Below are 16,286 nucleotides of genomic sequence, written 5' to 3' on the forward strand. Positions count from 1 at the left end.
TCCATTTTTCCTACGTTTTTTAGTTACATTATTTCTACTTTGTCATATAAAATATATATGTGTATATATATATTTTTACCCTTCCCCTACCTTTGTTTTACTCCTAGATCTGATAAGTGTATTAAATGCTCACCATCAATTCTCGCACTGAAGTTTTCCCCCAGTGATTTCTTGGTTGAATGAAACTCATCCTCTAGAAGACTCTTCAAAAAGAGCTGATGTAGACAGTATTCTCTGCATTCTTACATTTTTAAAACTGTTTTTTTCATAGCCTTGAGACTTGAAGGACAGCTTGGCTGGATATGGGATCCTTGGTTCATACTTTAATTTCTGATTTAAGATGGTTTTCACATCCTCAGATACTTGACTGAGAACATTTAACTTACTTAGAGGTGTTGTTTTGTGGCTTTCTTCACTTTATGGTTTATTCTGGCGGGGGCATTTTCATAACATGATAGATTTTTTGTTCTTATTTTTTATTTTATAATTTTGTGTAGATTTAGGCTGCTTTTGTTCATTTTCATGGATTTGAAGTATTTACACAATTCCTAGTTTAAGAGGATCCTTTTCTGTTAGTGTAACCAAGTATACTTTCTTTTTACTTTTTTATTTTATTCTTTGGGGATGGGAGTGGGAGGAGTTGCGTGTCCTCCAATTTTTCGTTTCTCTTTTTTCTTACAGGACCTGAAATTTCCCCCCTTTTGCTTCCTTTTTCCAGTTTCCGAAGGATGTTCCTCCCTCTCCTTGCATCCTTTTCTCCCTGAAGCAATGTCTTTCAAAGTCTGCCACCTCGGTTCTCACACAATCTAAGTCTCCACTCTCAGTACTGCGATTTACAAGGACTCTTCGCAGTATTTTATACTTCAACTTGACATTCTTTCCAGCAATGGTTTCAGATCAATTCTTGGCTTCACTCTCACTTCCGTCTTCTCTCTTCTATATGGTTTTCCCAGGGCTTCTGCCCAAAATGTGCCATACAGCCCTGCTGAGATTGGTATTAACTTTTTTTACTTACAGGTGATTTGAAGATTATATAATTTTCTATCTTCTAGTTATACGGAGAGCACGGGTTTTGTGTAGTTTTACTTCTTTTTCCTGCTGATCTGTATAGCTTTGTGGGTAGTTCTTTGCATTAATCTAGGCCACCTCTTTAGAGTGGTACTTGGGCAAACTAGAGAAAAGATGTTGTTTTCTGCAGCACTATGGTTATACTGGTGACGTAGAAAGACCTTAGAGAAAGAAATCTGGGCATTCTTTGCATGCTGTGCAAACCACCAAAAGACTGATTTATCTAGAGCATAGAACTTTTAGGGCAAAAAACAATCAAAGAATCAGATCCAGGCATTTGATTTGAAGAGTTTAATTGCATTCAAGTTTGTTTTTATACTGAGTCCAGGGAATATAACATAAAAATATCTTACTAAGCATTGCCTATTACATTAAAACACTTTCAAATCCATCATTCACCAAGCAACCCTATAAGTAGTAAAAGTTTTATCACACCACTGTGCCCACATGTGACAGATGAGGGACCAAGACAGAGAGACTCACTCACATGATTTCTGGTTACAGATTTGACTTGAGTAGAGCCAGGAGTAAAACGTAAGCCCCCTGACTGATCAAACAGCGCGTTTCCAGCACCAACCAGGCCTCATCACAGAAGGGTTCACTAGTTTGATCCTCTTTCCAACTTTTTATTATTGTTCAATCACTTATGAAACCTGAGGCCACTCCTTGATAACAAACTACTAGGGGAAAAAGCTTTTTTGTGTTATATTTCAAGTTGATTTGCTCTGTAAAAACAATGTAAGTTGCTCGTCCAGTCAGTAGGAAATATTTTCTCCACTAATGATCCACCTTTGTCTCTCTCTTCACAGAGGACAATTATGGGACGGATGGGAAGGTTAATCTGCCCAGTTTCACTGCGGACGTCAACTGGCAAGGCCTGGAGGATTTATACAGTGTGAACGAAAGCATCTATGAGTACAGACAAAACTACAGACTTAGTCTGGTTGACTGGACTAATTACTTGAAGGATGTAGATAGAGTATTTGCACTGCTGAACAGTCACCATGAGCAAAATAAGACAAATAAGACTAAGACTGCTCAAAGTGATGGGTTTCTGGCTGTATCTGCTGAGCTCTCTGTGCCAGTAGAGATGTCCTCCGCTGAGTCAGATGAAGACCCAAGTCGTACGGTCTGGGAAGCACCTCATTTGACCTTGCCAGCTGACCTTCAAAGCCTGCATTTGAACCAACCAACATTCAGTCCAGAGAGTAAACTTGAATGGAATAACAACATTCCCGAAGTTAGTCATTTGAATTCTGAACACTGGAGAAATCATAAAACTGAGAAATGGATGGAGCATGAAGAGCTAAATCATCTTGAAACTGATTTCAGTGGCAATGGCATGACAGAGCTGGTGCTCGAGCCCAGCCCCAGACTGCAGCCCATTAGCAGGCATGAGAAAGAACGTCCCCAGGATGGAGGTCCAAGAGGAGATGTTTTTGAAGATCAGCTGTATCTTCCTGTGCATCCGGATGCTGATTCTGCTCATCAGATGATCAGAGCATCCACCGTGGAGCAGCCTATTAACTCCAGCAGCATGGACAGGATGTTGAACAAGGTGGACAAGAATCACAAAAGGGGAGCCTACAGAGTCTAGAAGGCAGTGCCTCTTTTCCACTCTCCTCTGATTAGATGAAATTGTTACTTTACCCTAAACACAGTATTTTTTCAACTTTTTATTAGTCAACTAATAAAGGCAGTCATGACAACCAACATTCCAAGCTACCCTAGGTACACACGTGCAGTAGAAGTTAGTACGCATGCGAGTGGTACGCACACAGGGATTTGGTGTTGGAATTCACTACTTGTCAAGAGTACAAAGAAAGGTGGATTTGTGGGGTCTTTGTTTGTTTGGGGGTACTACAACAGTATTATGTTTTGAAAGTTATAGGGACATGCATATATCAATGTTATCCAGTCAAGATGGCTAGAACTGTGCCTTTCTGAGTTTCTGAAACTTGACATCCTCAGTGAATTTTTCAATACACCTTCCACTGCCTGCATAATGTGGTTTCGATTCCTTTTTAACCACTGGAATTTTTCAACGCCACCATTTTTACTTCAGTGATTTTGCACTTTGAGATCAGAATGCCATGTCTATTTGGTTAGTCTTCTTTTTTTCTTTTTTTTACAGCCTTGTCACAGTCTCACTGCTTGCTCTCAGTGTGACACAGTAAAATAGACCGTCAAGGACGACACACAGTATGGATCACGTATTGTTTAACATACACTTTTGCCAGAAAATATTGCATGTGTTTTACCTCGACTTGCTAAAATTGATTAGCAGAAAGGCATGGCTAATGATGTTGGCAGTAAAAATAAATACATAAACAAAACAAAGATTGCCTGCTGTCTCTGTGCCTAGCCTCAAAGTGTTCATCATATGCTTAAGATTGCTAAAGTTTCATTATTTTCTTAACAGGATAACAAGGACCGAAGACTTTTTCTTTTCATCTTTGTTTCGTTTTCTTGACCTAGCTAATAAGCTTAAGCGTTGAGAAAATATGTTTAGTTTTGAATTTACGTAAGGAGCTTTTCAATAAAACAAGCTCATGAATGTTTCATAATTTAAACACACCATATGTGTTGTATGATTATTTTTAAGGCCTTCACCACGTTCTGATTTTTCTAAGGCATACTTCAAACCTACTTTGGAAATTCTGTGTTCTTGAAAATATTCTTGTTATGTATTAGATTTCAAAAACCAGCAAAAGGATTACCTCATTGACAGTTATCAGTACCCTAGTCAGCCTCCTAAGAAGTTTTTTTTTTTTTGAGCTTAACAGTGATTTTCTTTTTCTTTTTAGAATATTCAAACGCTTAGGTAAATTATGTTTTCTTTAAGTGTTTAAGGTAAACTCTTTTAAAGAAAATTTAATATGTTATAGTTGAATCTTTGATAACTTTAAGTCTTTACCACAGACTCTGTACATATGTTAAAATTAACTAGCTCTTTATCAGATGTGTGTGTCACCGGCTGAATGACAGACAAAACATATTTATGGTCATGAATGATGTGCTTTGTAAAAAAGTTTCAGGTTATTAGGAAGCATACTGTGTGTTTTTCTAATCTTGTGTAATATTCTGTGATACTTTTATAGAACAATTCTGGCTTCAGGAAAGTCTAGAAGCAATATTTCTTGAAATAAAAGGTGTTTAAACTTTACCTGTTTCAGAGAAATGAACTTAACCAAGTTTTTGTGGTACACCTATTCCTTGCAAGTAAACTTGAGTCCTGATCTTAATTTACATGATTAAATATTAGCCGTAATTATAAAATTGACCCAAAGTCAGCGTGTTCTAGAACATTCTCAGAGTAATGATTTCAACATGGATTTGCCTGGATGTTGCAGGGAAGATGTGGCAGAGTGGGCATCAGGATGGCTTCCCAAGCTTGCAACCTAGGCTGTTGCACGGGGCCAGTGTTTGGTTTAATTCTCTACTATCACCATCTTGAAATCCTTAATAATTTTTGAACAAAGGACCCCACATTTTTATTTTTCACTGAACCCACAGTTACGTTGCTGGTCTTGGGCAGCACAAATGGAGATTTTCAAAAGCAAGAGGACAGACCCACCAAAGGTAGTTTGTATTCTTTGGGGACCATGAACACTGGTGGAGACCTAACCACCTTCCAAGACCTCAAGTTTTCTAATTGACAAATTCCATACACTTCCTTCTGCCCCTCATCACTGAGGAGATTTCTCTCCTTCAGACAGAGGGACTACTAATCTGTGAAATGCCCAGACATCAGAAGTTTAATAATAAAGAAGAAAAAAACAAAGGACTTTGGGATCTGCCAATTCAATTCTTGGATAACTGAAGAAACATCTCTATTAGTTTGCTAAGGCTGCCATAACAAGTACCACAGATGGGGTGGCTTAAACAACAAAAACTTATTTCCTCACAGTTCAGGAGGCTGGAAGTCCAAGACCCAGGCGCCCGCAGATTTGGTTTCTCCTGAGGCCTCTCTCCTTGGCTTGAAGATGGCCATCTTCTTGCTGTGTCCTCACATGGCCTCCCTGGTGTCTATTCTTCTTATAAGGACACCAGTCATGTTGGATTGACCCACCCTTCTTTTTTTTTTTTTTGGAGGAAGATTAGCCCTCAGCCAACTACTGCCAGTCCTCCTCTTTTTGCCGAGGAAGCCTGGCTCTGAGCTAACATCCGTGCCCATCTCCCTCCAGTTTATACGTGGGACGCCCACCACAGCATGGCTGCCAAGCAGTGCCATGTCCGCACCCGGGATCCAAACCAGCGAACCCCAAGCCGCCGAGAAGCGGAACGTGCAAACTTAACCGCTGCGCCACCGGGCCGGCCCCAGACCCACCCTTCTGATATCATTTAACCTTAATTACCTCTTTAAAGGCCCTATCTCCAGATCATCATTGTGCCTTCCTCCTTGTCCCTTCCCTATAGAGTAGGCCAAATATTGCTGTCCTGGAGAAAATTCCATCTTAGTTCAATTCAGTAACTATTTATGGAGTACCTACTATGTGTAAAAGGCATGAAAGAGACTATTCCAGATCTTGAAGGGCCTTAGAGCCTCATTTGATCTGTGAGGAAGCTGACGCTCAGAAGGACTGAGCCGGTTCCCATCCACCCATTCCCCACAGATTCAGTAGAGGAAGGGATTTAGCTGAGGTGAGGCCCAGCCCCTCTGCACTTTCTCCATTTCAACACACATGCGCACACGCACGCACACACACGCATACACAAACACACCAGGTAGGGACAAGAGAGGCCACAGTGGAACCCTGTTCATAAGGAGTAATGGAAAGAACAATGGACATAAAATTGAAGAAGACCTAGCTTCCCTGCAAACTCCAGTTTTTACTATCTGTGTGAGCCTGGGAAAGTCGCATAACCTCCCCACAGCAGCTTCCTCGACTGTAAAATAAGAGGTTTGAATCAGGGATGACAAATACATAGCATATGTGCTTTCTTTTCCCAAAATGTGCCCAGGAAAGACATTGCTAATTCATCTGGACGCTTCTCCGTTAAGCCAGAGCATCTGTGCCCTTAGAATCCTTCTCAACACAGCAGCTTCCATCAATACTGTTGATTTGTGTTGACGCACGAGACAAAAACCCGTTTGCCATACCCAAACTAGGCAATATCTGAGGCTCCTCCTAGCCTTCTGTTAAAAAAAAAAAAAAAAACCTATGATCATCAGCATCCACAGGGTGTTTTGGTTAAGAGGGAGGTGTCAGTACTTAACGCTCCCACCCCATGCCAAACATACCTAAACATGTCGACTTTCTAAAAGATTTTTAAATGCTTATTTTTCAGGCCTTGCTTTAGAGCCGGTATGATCTCAGATATAAGAAGGTCTTCAACTCCCCAAATTACCTGCTTGAGATTTTCAAAATTTATTTTGAGAGAAAACAAAGATCTTAGTTGATAATCAAAATATCTAGGGCAATTAATACCTTGACATAGTCGGCCACCCTGTTCATTTCAGCCCTTGTGACTTCTTCTAGAAGCTGCTGTGAAAGCTGTAACAGGCCCCTAAGCCCCTTTCCCACCTCCAGCCCCTCCTGTGTCTAATACATCCCACGCTCACCACCAGGTGAGTCTTTCAGTGCTGTGGCTCAGCTCGCAGCCTCCTGCTGAGAAATCCTCGACAATCTTTAATGCCCTCTGTGCAGCTGTAGCCTTCCATCCACCCACCTGCTCCCCCTCCACCTCGCCTGTCACCACCAGCTTCCCCTGGATTTGTGCCACCTGCTCAGGTCTCAATTTTTCTCTAGCTTTCCATCTACCCTCCTGGGGTATGTTGCCATTCCTCACCTCATTCTTCACTCCCATATGGTTTCAAATTGTACCTTTTCCTTCCCTGTAAACTTTCCTGGACTCTCTGACTCCTGGATATAATCTCTCGTCCCTTTATGCTCTCCCCCAAGTAAGAAAATATTGATGTTGTACCAAGTCTGGGGCCAACGGAGGAGAATAACTCGCCACATTTATAACCTTGTTCCTCCCCCGTTTCTGACCAAGAAACTTATCTAATGTGACTGTTGCTCGCATGGTCTAGTCCGCTCACCTTCTAAGTTGTGTTGTTGACCTTGGGGACCTCACCGGCAGAGTACCTTGTGCTTTATAGTGAGCCCACTGCTGTATGAAGCAGAGAAAAGGACTTTCAACAATCAGATTTTTTTCCTGGTGGGACTAGGCAGTCCCCGCACCCTGGTGTTAGGGGAAGCACTGCAGAGGGTTGGGGGACAAAGGGAGCTACAAAGGTTGAGGTCTTTTGTGCTCAGCATTGCCTCGCTTTTCTGCTGGCAAATGGAAGTGGTGAACAAAGGCATCTACTGCTGTTCTTACCTTCTAGTCCCCAAACCCGTGGGCCTCCCAGGACTCCGAAGTTCAGAATGTGCATCCTCTCCCCCCACTCCTCTCCCCCTATATTACTCCATCTCCCAGACCCAACAATGCAGGTGACCCAGAGCAGAGCGGAACCAATCCAACCATTAATAGGTCTCAGCAGGAGAGGAGAGGTCGTGGAACTTGCCACCCTAATACCTATCTGGTCACACACCGCTCAACCCAAGACCCGGAAGGGCCGAGGGATTAGTAGAGCATGTGTTTCCCACAATGGCCATTAGGAGGCGCTCTAGTGCAACTAAAGACTTGTTTGCTGGGAGCCAGAACCTGGCCTCTGGGAAAGCTGCCGTTTACATTGATTTCTAAAGTAGCAGCGCTACCATCTCGACAGGACACATCTAGAACGAGTTGATCCACGGCACGCTTGCTCTTTCTTCCGTGCCTAGCATCTTAGCCATCGCAGCAGGCCAAAGACCGGTTTCAGCTTTCTACTGATTTATATCGGTTTTAGGAGTTGGAACTGCACCAAAGTTTGATGTTTAGATTCAAAAGTGAGCACCGAATATCGATCTCCTTGCTTTCCAATGACTTTGTGCAATTAAAAATGTTTTTTGGCTCCCACACGCCGAAGCTACAGAGGCCGTCTCTGCCCAGCTGGCAATTTTAAAAACAAGAAAGGAACTGAAGGCTTTTTAACAGCTCTTAAAATGCTGAGGTTGTACCAAGTCTGGGGCTAAAGAAAGGAGGATGAGGGGCCACGTTCATAACCTTTCCACTCTCCTTATTTCTTAAAGAGAAATTCTTAAAGAGAAACTTTTTCTCTTTAAGAAATTTCGCATGTCTGTTTCGAAAAGCACAATACCCAGAATGGCTCAGACTCTTCCTTGAAAGTGTGAGATATTTAAGAGATTCAAGAGAAAGTCTATTGCCTAAATTACACACATAATTGAGGAGAAGATGGTAGATTTGGGCAGGCGTTACTATTTGCTCTTTGCATAGATGGCTCCCTTGATAAATGCACAAAGACCGCGGAGGAAAATAAGGGTTTACCCAGAAGTCAGCACAGACACACGCCCTCCTTCCAATAATGCATGTACCTTGGGCCACGGTGACCCTTTAGTTTAGGTGTGCAACGGGGTGAGGCGTGCGAAATGGAAATCAATTGCCCTGCTTTCCACCTCAAGGTGGGGTTCTAAATATAACCGCTCTGCTTCAGCCGGTGAGTCATGCTGTTATTTCCATGCCTCCTTTACCTCCTTCCGCCCCTCACTGGAAAGTTTGAGATGCCAGCGTACTCAGAAAACTGCCGTCCGTCAAAAGAGACCTCAAACGCCAGCGCTTTTTCTCCATGGATGGAGTCTGGGCACAAGTTCTTCCCCCAGTCTCAAACAGCTCCTGGGCCCCTTCAGCAACAATTAGTTTGCTGTTCAGTGTAAACTGGGGAAAGGGAGCTTTTAATGCTTTGTTGACCAAGCTTTGATACTTACTCCTTTGGAAATCATTCTTTTTTCTGCTTGAGACATTCCCTTTGTTTACCAGTTTTTAGAATAGTGAGTTGGGCTCCTTGGGAAATCAGCCTTAACCTATCAGGGTCAACTGTGTGGCAAAGAACAGTACCCACCAAATGCTCACCATTGGCTTCCCCTACACTTCCAGGACCCCAGCAGTCTGGCAGGGACGTGGATCTGGTTCAGACTAATGCAGTGGGACACATGTCACTTCCAGGCTGAGAAAGAGATAAGCCCCTTTGCCTTTCTCTGGGCTCTTCCGTTCCTTGCCTCAGCAACCAAGACTAACCCTGAAAGATCCAGATGGTGCAGCCTCAACATGGTGGAGCCTCTGTGAGGCTGGGTCCCTGAGGGACTCTGTGGAACAGACTCATATAGACACGTCATGGAAATGAGAAATAAACCTTTGTGCGATGAAGCCGCTGAGATTTCAAGATTAGCATGTTGTTGAAGCATAACTTAGCTGATCCTGACTAACACAAACCATATTCAAGGCACATACTTCTGTAATCCCAAAGTCTGTTTGAACTTAGATTGATAAGTGGTAACTACTTAAAATTATTCTCTTTGGTGACTCAGTGGAAAGTGTGCTACTTACTGCAGGCTCCTAAAACTACAGTCCTAATAGCTTACATACAGATAGGACATTCGTCTTCTCTAGGAGTTCATTACTGCCATCTTTCAGAGTAAGTGGTGGGCCATTTAATCTAATCAAACGCCTGTGTCTTCATTTCGGGAGGGATGGGAGATCACATTGGCATCATTGCTTCATCTCTTCAAACAACAAAAATCCTGAGACACACTAATTTCAATCCAACACACTTTATTCTTTTTTTTTTTTTTTTACTTTTTTCCTTAATTTTCAATGATCAAGTATTCAAGATGTTGTAAACCAAGGTTTATTAGTACATTGACAATAGATTTTATCAAACACAAGGAAATGATACATCTTTTAAATTACCCTAAGAGGTCTCCAAATAAATATTCATTTTAAAAAATCACAAAATCAAACTCCTTTATGCAACAATTCAAAACAGTCTTTCATCACAAGCACACCTCTACATACAGAAACACACACGCGGAACACACACACTCCACTAGGATCCTAACGACGATTGATTTGACACAGTATTACATTTCCTTTTAACAAAAGAGTTAAGAGGCTCGCCTGCCTGTTTCGTGCTTCTAAATTAACCTTTGGGGTTTGGGTTAGAGGTATGTATTTTAAGAAAAATGCCCACTATAAAGTCTTACCAATTATTCTTATTTTTCATTCCTAGATACAAACTTTAAACTTCTTTTGTTCACCCCTTTGGTTTAATATGTCCCTGCAATTACCTTAGTTTTCTATAATATCTTCTTCTTGGATTTTAACATGTAATAGTAGAATGGCAGAAGACGACGACACCTTCAAACCCCAATATTAAAAACACCTGACATGGCGTAAGCTTTTTGGAGAAGAAATATGAAAAGATTATCTGAAATATTTTCCCCCCTCTCTCTGAAATTATTTTCAGCATCTGATTATTCTTGCTAAAATAAATATCAAAAGCGCTGAGTTTTCCATAGAAAAAGTATTCCCCCTTACACTCTTCATTTTTGTGTGTAAAGTTCTTGTATTCACTATTGTAATGAGAGTAATGAGTGCCTGTTTTCTGGGTTTCTTTACATTTCCAAAAGCAAAGCACATGCAGTCCTTTATCAGTGAAATACTGTGAATTCAGTGGCACATTTTTGTGGTTGAGCATGCATCATCAAATACTTTTAGCACCGAGGCTTTTTTTTTTTTTTTTTTTAATGTTGCAAAAGCAAATACCCAGGGAGGGTCTTCATCATACTTGACCCTTCCTAGGGCTGAGTAAAAATGAAGTGCTTAAAATAACCTCTTCAAACATACACAGATCTAATTCCAATATAGCAACAGGTCTGAGACAGATACAGCCAGCAGCATCCCAGAAGATGAGGAAAGAAGAGAAGACAGAAAAGATAAAGGGCACAAGGCCACTAACTTCACCTGCCAGCCACAGCACTCCCTTCGGTACTATGAAAGAAGAAATGCGAAAACGTGTAAAGGCTACCTACTGGTCTGTATAACAGAGAATTAGCAGACCTGCTGTCTAGGCGATTCTGGGCTTATACAGTAATTTGATATCTATCTGCTACTTAGAATACTCAGTACGCACCTATATATCAATAGTTATATTCATGTTTCTGTGCCATTTAGGATGTTTTAAGTACACACAAAGTCACAAAGTATAATTGGCTACCACCCCAGACTTGGGCTCTCCCACTGCTCCCAGGCACACCAGAAAATTTCCACAAATCTTTCAGGTCCATTCAAACTATGAAGCTTCTGTTTGGGGCATCTATGGTTGATGCAAAATAGGCCCCAAAAAGAAATTTTCTGGCTCCAAATCTACCACAGAACGGAAGCTGGAATTGGAGACTGAGGAAGAATTTGCTCCATGGTTGGTGAAAATGCAGGACTGCCATTACTTCCGGCTCTGATGGCTGACATTTACAAGTGCATGCTCCAGTCTCTTACAGCAGCTACTAGCGGTAACAATCGGGTCGCTGGTTCGGTATGTAACTTATAACATTTTGCATCTGTTCATTTAACATGTAACACTTTGTATATGTTCACTTAAAATTTTTATTAGGAAACTTAAAACCGATATTCACCAAAATTGAAATGTTAACATTTTGAAAGAGGAAAAAAAAAAAAGCATGCATTTGAAATCCCCAAAGCTCAGATTCAATCAATCTGAACTACTTTTCCTCATCTGCTTCATTCCAGAAACTCTACTAAGACTCAATGTCAACACCAAAATTGGATTTGTTCTATATTAAATATGAACTATAAATAAATACTTGAGGTATATTATGACAAACAATTCTGAATACAACACTTAGCTAAATAAATGTAAATTTCCTTGAAAAGCTAAACATTAAATTTTGATGTTTCCTCGAGATTTTTTTCTATTTTACAAAGAAATAGTAACTTTTCTACTCTTCAGAAACAGTAACACATCAAAAAAATGAAATGCCTTACCGCGCTTAGTCATATCTTGCCTTTGTTAACCAAAACTATCATCTGCGTCATGTAGTGTAAGAAGTGGGCCATGGAGATGAGAAAGCTGCGTCTGAACCCTGATTGGCTGCTCTGTGCAATCCAAAGCAAGTTACTTTACCTCTCTGAGCTTCAGTTTTCATCATCTGATCTTAAAAACCAAATAAAAATAGTTATCTTGCAAAGTTATTAAGAGGATTAAAATGAATGGTGTATATTAAGCGCTTGACAAAATGTTCTGCAAATAGTCAACACAACAAATGCTACTTTGTTACCTCTCTGCTCCTCCTTTCTTCCCCCCACCTTAGTTCTGAATGACTCTAGACTGTTTTCAAGAATGAAATCCACCTACAAAGGATGAAGATTTCATGCTAATGAAGATAACCAAAAGAACCCACCACCCACCCCACCCCTGGGAGTGTCTAAATTAATAGGCTAGACTCAAGGACATTATATTTGCATATTAAAGCCAAATAATACATGAATCTACAGAGTTTATAGAGGAATAAAATGACCCTTCCTCAAACCAAGTAATTAGAAGCCTAAACTCATGAAGAGTGACAACTCAACTTATAATAGGAGCTGTGACTATCAAGTAACATGACTAATTTATTAACAAACATATAAGAACCTCATATATACAATTAAATGGTGTCATCTATAAAAAACAGTCACTTTAGTTGACTGTGTAACACTCCAATGATGCTACCAGAGCCCAAAGCAATTTGGGGACAACTCTTAACTGGTACTTATTCTGAAACTTCAGTCCCCCATGATCTGTGCTATTCATTCTACATTCGCCAACACGTTAATGATCTCCCTGCTAGTTACAGGTATCGGATAGTTGAGAAAGTACAATATTAACATTGTGGTGCACAATTCAGGCCGATTTCTTTGAATTCTGGCCTAATCAACTCAAAGGATTTCAGAGTGGCAGATGGTAATTGGGTAAAATGGTGACTGAGAGAGAACTGGCACCCGGCCAATGACTGCTGAACTGGGTGACTGTTCAAGGTAGAGAAAGGGACGGGCTCTCTATTCACACCGGATGAGCCCATCATTTCCTATCCTGGAGTTCCGAGAGAGGATCCTTTTCAAAATGTACTACCAAGAAGAGAGAAATCCTAAGAATGTTGGAACACACAATCTTAGCGATGAAAAAAAACAGCCAGACACAGCCCAGTGCATAGCCGTTAAGTTTGTGCGCTCAGCCTCTGAGGCCCGCAGTTCACCGGTTCGGATCCCGGGTGCAGACCTACATACCACTTGGCAAGCCATGCTGTGGCAGGAGCCCCACATATAAAGTCAAGGAAGATGGGCACAGATGTTACCTCAGGGCCAGTCTTCCTCAGCAAAAAGAGGAGGCTTGGTGGTGGATATTAGCTTAGGGCTAATCTTCCTAAAAAATAAAAGTGCCAATCCCACTGAAATTCTCTCAATGCAGTTTCTTAATGATCAGAGGAAAATTAAGAAAATATCACCTCTCCCCAGCCTACATATCTTTAGTTCCAACACAAATGGAAACTTTCTCTTCTAAAGGATCAAAGATGTCCCATAAAGGGAACAGGGGAACCCTGAGGCCCAGAGTCGACACTAGGTTAATCAGCAATATTCTCTGAAGACCTTCGATATACACCACGTTGACCAAAGTTTGAGAGACACTAGTGTAATTACAGGCAACACTGGTTCTTAGGACTTAGCCAAACAAGACTGCTCAAGGCGAAGTCCTCGTCACCTGAGACCACTGGCTCCACCCCTTGTAGACATGATTCAGTCTAATAGTAATAACTCTCTCCACAAACTACACGCAACCAAGGGAATCATTTGGCCAATGTCATTTTTGGGTAGAGAGGAAAACAACTTTGTACCCAGGAATATTCACGAAACTCCACCAGTACAGCCAAGGATAAGAGGGCAAAACCCTGAATCAAGGAGCAGTTCCGTCAATCACATCCCCTCTGTGAAAGAGCGTAAACCAGCCAAGGAAACCAATTCCCAAATTTGCCCTACAGAAACATAGGCTTCTTGGCAGAAACAGTTCACAATTATATGGGTACTTGGACCTCACAGTCCCTCCTAAATCTGAATTGTGATGATGCTTTTTCTGAGCAGCCAGAACCCATGAGTTAACCTACGATCAGTCCATCGTGCTGTCAGGAGGCGTCTACTGTAAGAACCGTGTAGAAAGCATGCCGTGTGGCGTCTAAGTCAAAGTGATGTGCTGGGCGGAACTGGAAAGGATGATGGATAAAGAACCCAAAGTGCATTTAGGAACAGAAAAATCCCCACTCAGAATCAGTTCAGGAAGTTTCCAGTAGGAAGGAACCAAAGAGAGGTGTAAAATGATTCTAACTCTGAGAAACTAGGATGCAGTAGGACAGACCAGTTCATTTTAAATAATTTTCAATCAGGACTTAGGATCATATTCTCGATCCAGCTCACACATCTCCCTCCTCCTGTACTCAAAGCGATTTTCCTATCACAGGTCTAGCCCTTCTGATTTAATGACTCGATTTCAGGAGCAACCACAGCAATTTTCTATACACAAAAAAGAAAACTAGACAGATTTGCTAGTGCTTCTAGATATATAACTAAAATGAGCAGGTGGGACTCAATCTTACTTTTGTAGAATTTCTTTTTCCAACTATTTTGAGTGTCAACGTCGCAATTCTTAACTACCCTTAGGTGGGCCCTTAAAAGCTAAAATAATTTCTGCAGCAATTTTCTTTGGATGAGAAAGCCATCAGTTTCTTTCCTTATTACGCATCTCAAATTATAGTTTCTAGCCATATTATTTAGCACACTAGTTCTAAAGCTCCTCACAGAAGAATAGTGGAGTTTATATTCAAGCTATCAGATATATGTTTCAGCAGCCTCTTTCACTACCCTACGATGGGGCAGACAGACTAAAAGAGAATGAGTTCTGTGAAATGAAGCCGCTATTCCTTTTATCAGGCTATGCATATGGTTCCTTTGAAGCATCTGAAAAATTCTACCTGATTTATAACTCTGCTATGGCTTAAAATGCTATTAACAGTACTTCGGGGAAAGTTCAGCTTCCTCTTTTCAAAAACATATCTGCTTTAGTTTCTGAAAGCCAAACTAACATGCTGCACTTCCATTTTCCCAATCAGATTGCATAGTTGAAGCAAATTCATTTGTGCTTTGTTGCAGAACTCACAGTAGGTGTTCATACCTAAAAACTTTGATCTGTAAATGCAAAGTCATGGTGAAGGTCACCTTTGTTGGAGTGTATGCTAATGCTAGGCACCACCATTGCGCTTCTCATGATTTTGTTAACCATGGACCTCAGCCTGATACCGCACTGGAGCATGAGCATTAAATGAACATAGCAGAAATGGTAACAAATCGAAACACCTCCTTCCTGGAGAGAAGAGGAGAAAAGGCTCTCAGTCTCGTTGAGGTATCCAGCCCACAGTCAACAGTGGCTGTGTATACTGAGTTTTGTCGGTTTGAGGATTGTGTCTTTAGAGGTTAAAAAAAGAAAGAAAAGAAGGCACGAGTGTTTCTCAAGTCACCGTATTCAACTCAACCAACAAAACGAAAGTCTTCCATTTTCAAGCTTCAAGACGGATGCTACATGGCAGCAGGGCTTTCTTCCAGCCCTGGGTCTGGGGAGGGACTTATTGCTTCTGGGAAGGGTCCCTGGTAGGTCTGTGCTGTGTATTGGGTCCCCTTTTGCAGCCCAGTCTCTTCGTGGAATTCTCCCTGGGTGCTGATTGCTGGGCAAGATCTAGTCCGGGCGTACTTCTCGGCAGCGGTGTCGGGGCGGCCCACCATCTCGCTCACAGTGCTCAGCGGGAATTCTCGCCACCTCCGCCTCTGCAGTTCGTCCTCCTTGTATTTAATGGAGTACCAGGCCAGAAAAATAAAAACGAAGCCAACAAATTTGAGGCCGGCCGCCAAACCGAAATAGACAAAACGAAATGAGGTCACGTTGTACTCCCAGCAGGAGCCTTGTACGCCACATTCGTGTTGCCAGAGCATGCACGTGGTATCGATAACTGCTCCGAAGTAAATCGGAGTAGGAATGTACGCTAGAGTTGTAGAGAAAAAGAAAAGAAAAATATTTAGCACGTCTTCTAAGAGAAAACAGATTTGTAAATTCTCAAGGTGGTTGTGGCTCTGAAATCAGTTGAGGGGAGTGGTTTTCTTGTGTTGCCTGATTTTTTAAAACATACGTCACACCTTATCATAGTATATTTATTATAAAAATGTTCACTAAATTGTAAATACTTTAAATCTTCCAGTTTGCAACTCAGAATATATTAATGATTTTCAGGATCATGAAA

General features: G+C 41.4%; 2 protein-coding genes across 6 annotated transcripts in view; one reads left to right on the top strand and one right to left on the bottom strand.

Annotated features, from left to right (window-relative positions):
* The window catches only part of SULF1 (sulfatase 1), a 176,750-nt gene extending 172,516 nt beyond the window's left edge, over nucleotides 1-4,234 (top strand). For 2 of the 4 annotated variants that reach the window (XM_046642716.1, XM_046642715.1), the window contains one exon: nucleotides 1,878-4,234. In XM_046642716.1, the coding sequence (XP_046498672.1) occupies nucleotides 1,878-2,665 (788 nt within the window). In that variant the 3' untranslated portion in view covers nucleotides 2,666-4,234. The remainder of the gene's footprint in view (nucleotides 1-1,877) is intronic. The other 2 variants (XM_046642717.1, XM_046642718.1) reach the window with 1 other exon arrangement.
* Nucleotides 4,235-9,726: 5,492 nt separating this feature from the next.
* SLCO5A1 (solute carrier organic anion transporter family member 5A1) overlaps nucleotides 9,727-16,286 on the bottom strand; it is a 130,241-nt gene continuing 123,681 nt past the window's right edge. For both annotated transcript variants that reach the window (XM_046642240.1, XM_046642239.1), the window contains one exon: nucleotides 9,727-16,031. In XM_046642240.1, coding sequence (XP_046498196.1) covers nucleotides 15,571-16,031 — 461 coding nt within the window. In that variant the 3' untranslated portion in view covers nucleotides 9,727-15,570. The remainder of the gene's footprint in view (nucleotides 16,032-16,286) is intronic.

Source organism: Equus quagga, chromosome 16 (assembly GCF_021613505.1).
Source record: "Equus quagga isolate Etosha38 chromosome 16, UCLA_HA_Equagga_1.0, whole genome shotgun sequence".
In the NCBI taxonomy this organism is placed as follows: Eukaryota; Metazoa; Chordata; class Mammalia; order Perissodactyla; family Equidae; genus Equus; species Equus quagga.